The sequence below is a fragment of the Parasteatoda tepidariorum genome, chromosome 5, assembly GCF_982258835.1.
Source record: "Parasteatoda tepidariorum strain Cologne lab strain chromosome 5, Ptep-v5.0, whole genome shotgun sequence".
NCBI classification, from domain to species: Eukaryota; Metazoa; Arthropoda; class Arachnida; order Araneae; family Theridiidae; genus Parasteatoda; species Parasteatoda tepidariorum.
In genome coordinates, this window is record NC_141759.1 from 22,262,995 (window position 1) to 22,277,201 (window position 14,207).

Consider the following 14,207-nt stretch of genomic DNA (forward strand, 5'->3'; position numbering starts at 1 on the left):
GGCGAATTTCTTTTTTTTTTATTGTTTTGAATTTTCCTTTGATATTAAAATTACCATTAAGGCTACATAGTATGTTCAAATAACATGGAAAATTTCGTAAATAAAAAATTTTTAAGTGGAAAAAATTTTCTGAGTCTAAAATTACCAAAAAATTTTAGAAGTGCAATATTTTTTAAATTCTAGAAGTTTCCTTACTTCAATAACTTTAGAATTTTTCTTAGTCGAAACAATTTGAAAATTTTTCTAAGTATATACCCGTTTTTTCTCTAATTTCAAACATTTTCTATGTTCAAGAAACTAAAGAATATTTCTAAGTTTAAACGACGCTAAAATTTATCTGAGAATAAACAATTTCGTTTCTAAATTTAAAAACATTTTCTAAATCTAGACAATTTTTATAAATTTTCTAGGTATAATTTTTATTTTAACTTCAAGAAATTTTCTTAGTTCTATAATCCTCATGGGTTTTCTAAATCCAAGTAACTTAAAAATGTTTCTAAATCCAAATAGTTTGAATTTTTTTTTTAAATCTTAACAATTTGACAATTTTAAGTACAAATAATTTTTTTTCAAGTTAAAAAAAAATTCCTAAATCTAGACAATTCAAAAATTTTCAAGTGCACTTTTTTTTTAAATTCAAGAAAATAACTTAGTTAAAATAACATTAGAATCATTCTAAGTCCAACTTTCTGATATTTATAAGCCTGTTTTCTTTTCTTCTACTTCAAAAATTTTCGAAGTTCAGAATTTTTCTAATAGCAAACAATTTAAAAATTACTACAATTTTTTTTCAGAATATGAAAAAGTTTTCGAAATCGGGACAATTTGACAGAAAAAAAAGTCGCAAAAGAAAAGCGGTTATATGAGAATTAGCAGAAGTTTAAACTTTGAAAAATTTTGAAGTTGTTTGAACTTTGTTGAGTTAAAAATTTTTTCAAATTGTCTAGAATTGGAAAAATTCTGAAGGACCAAACAATTTCAGACAAGACATTTTGATGGACAAGTATAAAAATTCTAAATTCTCGACCTGGCATCCATCAATCTTAAGCTGGGTGTAAATCAAGCGAAAATCATTTTTGTTTGATCAAAACCAGAGTTTTTTTTTTTTTTTTTTTTAAATTAAAGAGAGATTTCATTTTTAAATTTTTTTAAAAACATACTATAAGAAATTTAATTTATGTTTTGTTACATTTTATAAGAATAATGTAATAAGTGAAATGTTCTTTTATTTATTAAATGCCCTCTCGAAATATCAGAAGTTTGCAATCGGAAGTTTGAGTGTTTATGCACGGTATCAAGTTTAATAAAGAACTCAAAATGAAGTGAGTTTATTTGAAAAATGACACATATTAAATCAGATTTTAGAAAAGATATTTCAAACGAGAAAAATAAAAATAAGATCATAAGATAAGAGAAAAATAAGATCGTAAAGTAAGATAAGATCAGAATAAAATTAAACAGATGACTTCTTGAACAGTTTTTGTAAGGGGTTGAGGATTTGCGTGATGACTGGAACACTCCAGGATCTTCCAAGAAGTTCTTGTCTTTTGGTTGGCGAAAGATTTCCAACGTCTGTGTAGTGCATCGGGAAACCAAACACTCTAAAATATTAATACTTATCATAAATTTGCAAGGAGAAATGATTTTACAGAAAGTAGTATTATTTATTTTATTAACCCACTTCTTGTGCTATAAAAGTTCGCTTTTTTATCAAAGTGACCTTAAACTATTAAGACAATGCATTTTCAAAACTAAAATTTCTTTATCATTTGCTGAGACCTCTGCAGACATGTTTGTGCACGTAGGGTAGCCACAAACTGGTGAAGGGTAAAGAGTGGAGACTCGACTTAAAATTTCATAAAGTTAACTTCAAATTTAGTTTTATAAAATCAGTTTTGAAGTTTCCCACTCCGATAAACAAAAATAAACGAAATTTTTTTTTATCAGATATATATATGAGCAATTCTACAAATAAACATAAATTAAGCGGCAAAAAAAAAAATATTTGGGGGGGGGGAACTATTTCTACATGAATTTTCTTCTTTTTTACACCCTAAAAAGGCAAGAAAAAATCGTGAACATGAATTTTTTTCTTTGTGACATACTTTAAATATGACATACTCTTTCTGACATACTCAGATAAATCTGAGCCATTTATTCAGATAAAACGGTTTTTACGTAAATATAATATTATTATAATGTCTCTCTAAAATGTATTTATTGAGATTTCATACTATAAGATTATATTTTAGCATAAAAATTGGCGTTTATTTGTAGAATTGCTCATGTGAGGCAAAATACCGGCCAAACAAAAATAATTTTTTTTGGGGGGGGGGGGGAAGACACGCTATTTCTACATAAATTTTTTTCTTTTTTACACCCTAAAAAAGCAAGAAAAAATATTGAACATGAAATTTTTTCTTTGTGACATACTTAAATGACAAAATACCAATTTTAAATTTTTCCCAATTTTTTCAATTTACGAACTATGATTAAATTTTTTTATTTTTGTTTTGTATACTAAAATATAATCTTATAGTATGAAATCTCTATAAATACATTCTAGAGAGACATTATAATAATATTATATTTACGTAAAAATCGTTTTATCTGAATAAATGGCTCAGTTTTATTTGAGTATGTCAGAAAGAATATGTCACATTTAAAGTATGTCACGAAGAAAAAATTTCATGTTCACGATTTTTTCTTGCTTTTTTAGGGTGTAAAAAAGATGAAAATTCATGTAGAAATAGTGTGCCCCCCGAAAAAAAAATTTTTTTTGGCCGTCTAATTGGCGTTTATTTGTAGAATTGCTCATATTTCAAAATATGTATATTTTTATAAATTTAGTTACCACTTTAAAAGAATTTTCCAACAGAGTCAAAATATGGCAGTAATTGACTATCCTACTTACTCCCTAGTACTATAGTCCGAATTGGACTTCTTGAACTAATTCTACTCGTAAGTTTTCGTGTTTTTCTCTTTTTTTTTTTTTTTAAGGTCTCTAACAATCTCATTATTTGATCTCTACCGCGGTCTCCTTTGTTTTCGTAGGGTGATTAAACATCTTTCTTGTTTTCCCTTCACGCGCTTATTTTCCGTGACAACCATAGAAAAATTTCTGCCTTTCAAAGCTGTATGTACTCCAGAAAAGAGGAAAATCAAAATAACTTGCTTTAATAAATCTTGCCGAGCACCTAAATCTAACTTTTTCGAAAGATCGTGGCTGACTAAGACTGGATCTTGTTTTTTGAATGGGAATACTGGAAGATAATTCATTAGTAAAAATAGCATTCTTTTTACTTTCTAAAAAATCTAGAAATGAAATAGTTTTACAACCAGTTTCTTTCTTATTTCCGCTAATTACAAAGTTATTGTGTGTTCATTAGGATAGAGATTTTGCTACCATAATGTTGCAAATTTCAAAATGTTTTCAAACAATGTTCTACTTCATGATGTAAAGGTTAGAGGCCGCTGCGCGGCCTAGGTACCCAATTTATTTTTATATAAAGCGAAAAGAAAAAGGATAGCGATTTTCTTATCCAGTGGCGTTTAACCACCCTGTCAGGCATTTAAAGAAAAAAACTTGCTTCTTGACATTGTTGAGGTAACAAATTTTAAAAGAAATATGCATTACAATTAGGACCAACTACAGCAAAGTTCTCCGAAAAAAAAAGAGGCGTTAAAGGCAGCTGGATTGTAAATTAGTGGGTGCTTTAACCCCTTGGGGACGGGTGATTCAGAAAAACATTCGTACAAAATCAGAATCAAGTTGTAATTAAATAAAAAACGGTAACTTAAATATAATCGTTGCTAATTTGACAGACTTACTTTGATTTTACTTTAATTATTGATAGTTTAATCATACATATAATCAATGTTAATTCAAAGTATAACTAAATGGTTTTATTTTGAACAAAGTAATGGTGAATTAAATAAATCAAATAATTATAACTCCGCCCACAAATAAACTGCTAAAGAAATACTTTGATTACCAGTTTTATCTTTTTACCCTGATTGATACAGTTTAATGCTGTCACGTATTTGTGACAGTCGGCGCGAAAGGGTTAATAGGGATGATCTTATGATGCTCTTGACCTCCTATTATTTTAATTCTATTCATAAAATGGTATTTACAACGCAAGATAATCCTTTATTTTATTTTAGTTGTTTTTTCAAAATTGTACAGTTAAAGAAAATTGCGAAAGTTTTTATGTATTAATTTAAATTTTTTTTATCTTGATCAGAAAAACTCACCTTCTTTCATTTGTTAAAGTACATTTAAAAAAAAATCCATCACTAGAAAACTAAATTCGTATCGATTAAGAAATTAAAATAAAACGAAGAATTTTACCAGGTACTTTTCATTAAATAAGTCAGAACTCTAGAACCAGACAATTGAGAAATATATTTGTATAAAGTTTTAGTAGTTATGTTTAAAAGTAAATGTAAAAGTAATATTCTTTATTATGAAAAGTATTACATTTTATATAGTATAAAATGCTGATTAAATGTAAAATTTGAACTAAATAGGAAAATGTTTTTTGTAGTGAACATTCCACAGAGGAGGGAAAAAAAAGTTCAGCAAATTTTAGCTAATTGATTTTTATTGAATTTCAAATAACTATTTATGTTAACATAGAAAGTAATATAAGATCAAGTTGTTCCTAAAAGATTGAGCAATTATACTAAATTTTATACTTATGAGTACAAGGAATTTAAAAATAAAATAAGAATGAAGTATAGAGTACGGAACTAAGTTAAACATTGAATTTTTCATACATCGAAATCGAATTACATTGTGATTCGAACTCGCTGGATCGCTCGGCCAGAACAGTCCGAATGTATTATATAAATGAATCATAAAACTTCACATGAAGGTGTTGACATTCTAATCATTTGCATATGCCATGCTTGGGAAATCTTGAGTGTGACAACATCTTGATGAAGAAATTTCAATAAAAGTATTTGTATATCAATTGCTTTTATCAATACCGTTTTGGTGTGCCAGTGAGGGTGGGATCCTTCAATCAAATTTTGACCACTATCTGATCATGCCTGATAGGCCTGACCGTTTCCGTGACTGATTAGAATGCAATTTTCTATCATTTTCAGGCCGCTATACAAGCAAAATTTATATCCTCCGTATTTTTTATATTCATGTAGAATTATGGCAGCACTTTTTAAAAAAATACCAAAAGGCACCATTTTTTAAAAATAATTTGGAGCTTGTGTAAATTCTCTTCTACCAGAAAAGTTGCTGCAAATTTCTTTAACTTGAGAAACCATCGCTCATTTAATGGGAAATGAAACAAAAAGACATTTCTTTTAATAAAAATGTCGTAATTGATATTTCAGAGCATATGATTGAAAAATTTGTGGAACAGTTTATTTGCAAAAATAAATAATCATATAAGTTTTAGGTTTGGCAAATTTTGGTTGACGGGATTTTACGTAAGTATCAAAAATTCAATAACGCTAAAAATTACACCAGTTATTTTACGAAAATGGTTCAATTAACATTTTTCGTTTTAAGTATGAAAAAATTTTTTTTTCTCTTTTCCTCTTCATTTTACTAGAAAAACGTAGTTTTATCTAAAGTTTTTTTTTAAATCTTACTATTTATCAATAAATACAATATTAAACGAACCTTTATTTAAAGGTGAGGCAACGAGGTCAAGTTCCGTTGTCTTGGCAAGCAAAATTACTAAATTATGCTCGAAATTGGATGCATATTGTACTTAAATTTACCTTTCGAGTTCAGTTATCCATAGAATGTCAGGTATACCTTTCATTTCAACTGGCATATCACTTAATGAATTCTTTTTCGTAGTGACCGTTTTGATTTTATTTACCTGTAAAGAAGAAAAAGGAATTCTGGTATGGTTTTGGCCAGTTTTTCAAAATGATCCACATATATTTCAAGAATAACTGTAAAAAAATAAAGTTTAAAAAAACGACATACATTAAAGGTGGAACGTTTTTATTGAAGCGAATAAAAAATAAATGAAAACATTATCGACATCTAACGTTTCAATCATCATCAACCTCTATACTTTAATGACGTTAGTGGGAAAACCCATCACCTCCTACATCAAGAAGCCTCCACACGGTCTTTTATAAGTAGTCCGCGCAGACAGTTTAAAAAGTGAACCAGTTGTGCGCATGAACCCAAAACCTTTTATAAAAGTAAATGAGAAAAATTTATCTTATATATTTCAGAATTGAATCCCTAGTGGTTAGCAAGTGAATAAGGCAAACCAATAATATTCATTAAAAAATATATTTTTAGTCATATATTTGCTACCACTCTCTTATTTTAACTACATTCTATATTAAGTGACTCGTTCGGTAAGTGGATATCCTTCACAGTGGTCAGATCGGACTACCTATAAAAAACCGTGTAGAGGCTTTCAGTTATAGGAGGCGTTGGAGAACCGCGCAATGTTGATATCGTTAAGAAGACGTGAACAATGTCTGAACTGTTACCCCTTCTCTCTTAATGTCCACACCACAGCAAACTCGAGGCCAGAGCAGATTTAACGTGCACTCTGCTACGTGTACACACCGGTAGTTCAGTCGGCTGCTTATATCGAACTAAAAACCCGCAGCTCACAACTAAGAGCGATGCCCGATTTCACCATCGAAGTGCTCACTGAATGCGACACTTTTGAGCAAAACGGAACAGGAAACACCGAAAATTGTTTGATTGCTAAAGATAAAAATAGAAGAGAAACAGCGACACATTTCATCAGCCAATTAAACTGGTTTTAATTTTTTTCCATCTCGCCTGTCTTAGCTTCTTGCAGTCCGTTGTCACCATTATCATCCATCGAATCTCAATAACTTAAAATTTTTATATCTTAATAATTAGTATAAAGACATTATTTTATGAAGTATATAAAAATATGTAGTTACTTTAACTGTTCGAAAGGAAGTTTTTAATTTAAAAAGATTAGTGTGGATTCCTAAAATACATATATATTAACACTAGGTTTACGGACGTTTCTTATATATCTATCTCTACGGACACACGTCAATTTGACGTATGAAAGAATTGTGATTCTTAATTTAATAAATTCAATTTAGTAGATTTTTATCCACCACTATCTCTAAATAATTCGTAGGCCTATATAATTCACCATTTCATATTTCAAAATTTACTTTGTTGTTATTTACCATTTTTTTAAATTATTTTCGCGTGTCCGGAGCAGTTGGCCTCTTTGCACTTAGAAACCAATGTATAGTTTAACTATACCTGCCAACTATTCCGGATTTTCCCGAAAATTTTATTTTCATATTTAAAGTGGTAGTATATATATTCTATTTTTTCTTTTATAAACTTAATTTTTAAATGATTTTGAACAACACTATTCTTACAAAAATTAAGAACATATATTAATATGCGTTACTATCGTGGTTGTCAACTTAAGTTTTCTCAAATACAACGCATTTGTTTGCTTAAAATTGAAGTTTTAATTTCATTTTAATACCACTGGGAAAAATGATAATGGAAGGGATTAAAAGTTGGCAGGTATGGTATACTATAAGAAAAAAATTAAGACATGAGATATATATTTATGAAATATTCTAATATTTTATGTTTCAATACTCGAACTAAGCAACTGAAACCTTCAAAATCTGACATCAATTGACTTTCTGCGTTTGTTCTTTCTATTATTGCTTATCGGCAACAGTTATTTATCACTTGTTTTATTTGAGATAACGAATCGAAGTATTGTCGGTACATTCCTATTTATTATTGATGTGATAATTGCTTGTTTACTTAAACTTTTGTCTAAATTATGATCGCGTCAAATGGACGCATATCCGTAGAAATAGGTATACCACATAGAGAATTTCAATATTTCAACGCTTTTGAGGTAAATAGCATTTAATATATATTAACTTCGATCAATGGTTAAAAGTCATTGCAAGAGATTAAAAAAAAAAATTTCAAACGGGTTTTATAATTTTCCTTACAAAAGTCGAAATCCGTCAAAATGACGTGTCCCGTAAACCTAGTGTTAAAATCAGCTGCTTTCGGTAGCTTAATTTTACTGATATGAATATTCGTTGTACTTACTTTCGCTTTTCGTCCAAGTTCAGTGTGGAGGCAGCTCTCCAATTCATGCCTTTCATCATCATAGGAATAGCAAATACGAGAATGACTAGTCAAAATTAAATCACATTAGTTGAACAACCAATCAATGTTCTGAATTAGAAATCTGAAGATTTTTTTCGATCGATTCTTCCTTGCAGCGGTCTTTTTTTTGAGACTCTCGTCTTGGCTGTAGTTGGTCGCAATCAAATTTTTTTACGTCAACTAATCAAGAATCAAGTTTTTTTTTTATGTTTTATTTATTGAAGAAAAGGCCAAATGGGTGAATAGGTCATAAAAAACCACTGGATTGGAAAATCGTGATCCGGCAAGGAAAGTTCATTGAAAACGTTCACTTTCGCAGTGAATTGTTTACCATGTCATGATGCTCCCTTTATTCAAGAAAAAAATCTCTCAAGTTTCTATTTCATTGTGTAGAACAGGGGTTTCCAACTGGTGGGCCGCATCCGACCCTCGAAACCTTTTTTTGTGGCCCGCGAACTAAAATATATTAATTTTCATTTCTTTGCGAACAATTTTCGTAAAAAATCTATAACGATTAAAAATACTTTTCTCGTTTAAAAAAAAAGGGAAGCGGTAATTTTTTAGTTTCTGTGAAATTTAACGTACCAACGGTGCAAAAAAATTTATTTCTCAGATTTTGCATTCCAAGAAAATATTTATTCAAATACAAAAATAATCGTGAATGTTGCTCTTTTTTTTCTCTTTTGTGAATAGCATGTGCGTATCAGAAATTTTCTCGAAGAAATTCTCCGATTTAACTTTTTGAAACTACTCATTTTGTACAAAATTATTTACATTTATAAATTTTAAAGCGCATAAAAGAGAGAATGAATATCATGTTTTATCTAAATTCCTTGAATTGAATATCTCATGAGCGGAAAGAAAGAAAAAAAATTAATTTCAGATGCTCGAGAGTTTTGTTGTTGCTATGATTCCTAATAAGTCGAAAAAAGTGTTAATTTATCACAGAATTAAATTTTAAAAAAATCTTGTCACTAAGCTTCTGATTAAGAGAAGATTCAAAATGATACGTAAGCATTGCTTGTTATTTTGTTTTTCAATATTAAAGAACTTTGATAAAAATCTGACAGCAATATTTATGTTCCTTCGAACATAAAAGAGTCCTATATAAAATTTTGATAAAGTTGTGGCCCGCCATTTGACTGGTGCTTTTAATTGCGGCACCCGGCCTCATTTAAGTTGGAAACCCCTGGTGTAGAATATAAAAATAGGTCGAAAAAAAACAATAACAAAGAGACTTGACTATGACAGAAAATTATTTCTAGTGGTAGCAAAATTAAATTTTCCTGATTTAATAAACTGAACTCGTTTGCCTTACCACTGCTGATAAATATTTCGAATTACTATGATTAGCAGTCTGCATCCCGGAACAAGTTTAGCCTCATCCACAGAAAATGCTTTTATGAAAATGAGGTAATAAGTATTTATTTGTTCGAAGAGGAATATTTATACTTTTATCTAACACTTTAGCTGTAATAAAAACATTGTGCTGAGACTTCAAATACGTTTCCTTTCAGCAATCGTTCTAATGGTTAAAATGGATAAAATTTAGTAAATATTTTCTGTGAAAAAATTCAATTAAATAAGTTGAAAAATAATTAGCCATGAAAAGATATCCACAGAAGATTCTTTCTGGCATTGTGTTAATGTAACTAATTAATTTTAAAACTTATTCTATTGGTGTTTCACGAAAATAATTTCGGTTTTTTTAATGTGAAATGAAACTCAATATTTTGATAGGAAAAAAAATTATGATTAAAACATCTTCACTGATGAACCTTTTTTTCATTATTCTGATAACTTAAAGTACACTTCCGATCCTTATGAGAACCACACTGTGATCATAGTTGTAACTATGATAGTGAAGATTGCATGTGACATTACTTCCTAGCCACTAATTCCAATGTTGTTAAAGAGGCCTTTCTTTGCTATCACACATTTCGAAATTTGAAAATGGCAAATATTTTATTAATAACGATGACCTCAAATCGTACTTAGTTGATTTTATTTTTTTATTTTATTTATTTTTTGTTAAAAAATTTTTTTTGATAAGGAACGAAAGTTTTATAAGCACGGAATCATGAAGTTAACAGAAAAGTGATAAAACAGAATGGAAACCTCTTTAAAGTTTTTTGAAGTTATACTTCTTATGCGACTTCCAACAAGGTTGCGTTAAACTTTTAAAGCTACATTTTTAATGGCCAGGAAATCACGTGGTAGGATCCAGTTTTCCCTCATTCATTCCCATATTGTTTTGGTTCTCACAAGCATAAAAATAATAAAAGTCATAAAAGTATTGTTAGGGTAGTATTTTTTATTTTCAAACTTAGTGGATAACAATTAAAAAATGAGTGAAAACAATCCCACGGACAATGCGACGGATTTAAGGTTATGTCAAGGTACGCCTCTTGTGAATATCAATTGATTGTCAGGTTTTCTCTTTTCTAATTTCCATTTATATTTCATCAAATGCAGCCATGAGGGATTTTAAATTATTTATTTCAAAATCTTTATTGCCACTATCCACTGCAGGTTCACAAGCTCTGGCAGACGTTACTGGTGAAGAAATTGATTATTGTGAGCGGCCTGTGATCCTTGCAGGAGATTTTAATCTGAATTTCTCGTTACCTGAAGCTGAAACATTATTAACCTACCTTAAAGACAAATTTGGATTGGAAATGATAAATGGTAGGAATGATCCAACAACCAAAAGGGTAACTACCATTGATGCAGTTTTTGCAAGAAATATTGAAAAAATAGAACTCAAACATTTCGTATCTTACTTTAGTTATCATAATCCCATTGTAAATGTTATAGATTTGGATATTTCTCCACTCGAAAATGTTAATTAAAAGATGCGATCAATTGTGAATTGTAAGCATTGTTAATAAAGTTTGTCTTAAAGAAACAATATGATTTCACAAAAAATCAATTTCTACGCCTTCCTATTTTCATTTCCACATTACGAAGTTTCACTTCTTCCACGCGGAGGGACTCCACGCACTATTTTTTTTTCGCGTGTTGTATGAAGAAACGATCAGATACTTACGCATGTAGGCCCGGAATATTTCCCCAAAAGAATCTCGGACGCGATTGAGGAGAGCAATGCTTGGCATCAATTAAAGCTGGGGAACACTATAAAAAAACAAAACTATAATAAGAATGAATTTAAAAAGAGAAATCTAAAAATAGGAATTAATACTGACCGATAAGAATTGTGATATGATTTGCCTGTTAGCTTTAGTCATGGCAGCTACATTTTCAAAAAGATAAAACAAGTGGCGATCCTTATTAAATCTTTTCACAGTTTTCAGTATATGATAGTAATCAAAGAAAAGGCAGCCCGTTCCGGTAACATCTACAATGGAAGAAATACATTTAGTATTCCCTATTACTTATCTTGCTCTAGTGTAATTACTACCTAGTACAATTTTGTTTGAGTTATTTGTGACGATTCATTAATAAGTTTAATTTACAAGTAATTAGCAAGTCTGTGTGAATATTAGTAATGTGAGTATTGAGTGGTACTAACAGTTAACTGTATTCTCTAAACAAACGGGGAAATTAATTACTTTTACTGCCAGTTTAGCCTGAGAACGTATGAATGTTTAGATAACTGTGTTCACATTTAACCATTAGATAAAAGTGTTCACATTTAATCCTTTGCACTCAAGCTTAAATTATTCTGAATGCTGAAGTTGTTGCACTTTGAGGTTTAGTACCCAATTTATTTAATTTTTCCTATGTATTACATCAGGGGTGTCAAACTCAAAAGCTAACTTGGGCCAAATAAACAATGCTTTACTTCAGGTGGGCCGCAAAAAAAATCAATGTTCATTGAAACAAATATTTTTATTTTGAATAGTACATTGTAATAAACATATATAAAGTTAAATTATTCTTTGATACTTGACATCTCTTCTCTGCTACTATCTTTCCTATTTCGGGAGAAATTTTATTGGCCGAGACTACTTTCAAAATGTCACCCAACGTGTGCGTTATTAATACGGTTTCGGACAGGAGATTTATTTCCATTCATAACAGAAAATAATTGCTCTCACTGATAAGTACTTCCAAACAAAGAAATAATTTCATGTGCGAATTTTCGAGTATTTTCAAACCTTGCCGGTAAATATTTGTAAAATTCAGTCACACTCGCTTCTTTTGCCTTTAAAATTGAGTACTGAATCTCAATCATTTCCATTTGCATATTACTGGGTACTGAATCTATATTTATTGAGAAAATCGAAGGAAACAAACAAAATTTGTCTTCCAAGGAATTAAAATCTTTAAACCTTGTTTCAAATTCGGTTCTAAGATTTGAAATTTTTTCTGCGTATTTTTGATACGATGCGGTATCCCTGGAATGGCAGGTGCCGCAAGCCAATTAGAATTTTACATTTTCGCGCGTACAATTTAAAATGATCCGTATAGTTTATAAATAAAGTATATTATAATTTCATATGCTATTTTCCTTTCTAATTCACATTTCTATTTTATTTTTACTTTGCGTCGGATATATTGACTGGGCTGCAAAAATGTTCATCTCGAGCCGCATGCGGCCCGCTAGTTTGACACCCCTGTATTACATGGTAATTGTGCAAACTGAGGGTTTTGCCTTTTAAAATCTCAGTAGTTTTTTTTTTATTCTTTCTATCCAATTGTAGGAAGAACCTCGAGTGCAAAGGATTAAATGAAGAAAAAAAAACAAGGAACTAATGAATTGCTATTAAGAAAGGGGAGATTGAAAGCAATATATAAAACCTATTTGATTGATGGAGGAAACAAAAACGAGTTGAAAGACAATAATTGGAAATTAAGTAAGATCATAAAAAAGGTCATATTAATGACTAGTTAACCAGAAAAACAATCTCAGATAATTAGAACATTTTTTTAAAACACAATACTAATAAGAAAAACGATATTAGAAGGAGAAAGACAACTTTTTGAAACACGATAAGTAGAAAAACCATGTAAGAAACTAAGTATTCAAAAAAACTTGTTTCTAAACCACGATAATGAAAAATTATTTTTAGACGATTAGTTTCCCCTAACAACAATGTTCAGATGACTAGTTTTGATAGGTTTTAATGCTCTTCATCCCTAATTTCTCAGCTTTACTTTTTTGATGTTTTATAGCAAATGGGGACAATTGAAATATCGCTTTAAGTGATATTTTAGTTGACAAGGGTAAATGAGCAAAGATTATGTAAAAACATCCCCTTATGTTCAAAATTGTCTTAAAAAGCAAAATAAAAAATATAACAAACAAATTACACGCAGAAAAATGTCAAATTTGGAATTAAAAGTAAAATTTAGAGAAAATAATAAAACAAAATGGTTTCTTTCAGACGTTATGAGCACAGTTATGAACTCAAAATATTCCGAAAGAATTAAAAATTTTCTTTAATGTATTTAAACGTAAATTTTGTTTCAAGCAAAGTTATATACTCTATTTGAATTTTATTCTAAATTTAAACAGAAAAAAAAGCAAAAATGAGAAGGATAGGTTTTGCTGATGAGTCAATATTTAAATCTTGAATTTATATTTTATTTTATTACCAAATAATCCTTTTCTGAGAGGGTTGACAAGGGATAAATCATTGCAGGGAGATCCACCAATTAACAAATCAATCGGGCACATGGATGAGATCTAAAAAGAAATGGAAACATACTAAAAAGAAATATGATAACAAACAATACGTTTGTTTTTTATAAATTTATTACTCACTACCAGCAAAATTTATCGCCAAATTAAATTTATCATCAAACTAAATTTTAACTACTCTCTTCGATTTAAACTGGGAGGAATAACATTAAAATTTTTTAATCAGTTCTTGGATTCTTAAAGCAAAATTATCGCCATAGTGTCAAGAATTTGTTGTCCGTAAAACTTTTGATCACTTCCCGTAGAGTCAGTCGGAAATTAAGAATAATAAAAACCTTCTATCGAAAATTTAAATGGTTGATTCAAAGTTGGAATTGGAGCTCTGTGATGGACGGGTATTAAAATTTACAATCGTTTAAAAATTTCATAATTATCTTTTGTATCGCAAATGAA

General features: G+C 29.5%; 1 protein-coding gene across 1 annotated transcript in view; it reads right to left on the minus strand.

Moving 5' to 3' along the window:
• Positions 1-1,312: 1,312 nt before the first annotated feature.
• The window catches only part of LOC107438447 (DNA (cytosine-5)-methyltransferase 3A), a 44,405-nt gene continuing 31,510 nt past the window's right edge, over positions 1,313-14,207 (minus strand). Inside the window, exons 13-18 of the mRNA XM_087163514.1 lie at positions 13,709-13,799; positions 11,353-11,504; positions 11,196-11,281; positions 8,087-8,171; positions 5,752-5,855; positions 1,313-1,601 (exon numbers count right to left, since the gene is read on the minus strand). Of these exons, the coding sequence (XP_087019640.1) occupies positions 1,454-1,601; positions 5,752-5,855; positions 8,087-8,171; positions 11,196-11,281; positions 11,353-11,504; positions 13,709-13,799 (666 nt within the window). The 3' untranslated portion in view covers positions 1,313-1,453. The remainder of the gene's footprint in view (positions 1,602-5,751; positions 5,856-8,086; positions 8,172-11,195; positions 11,282-11,352; positions 11,505-13,708; positions 13,800-14,207) is intronic.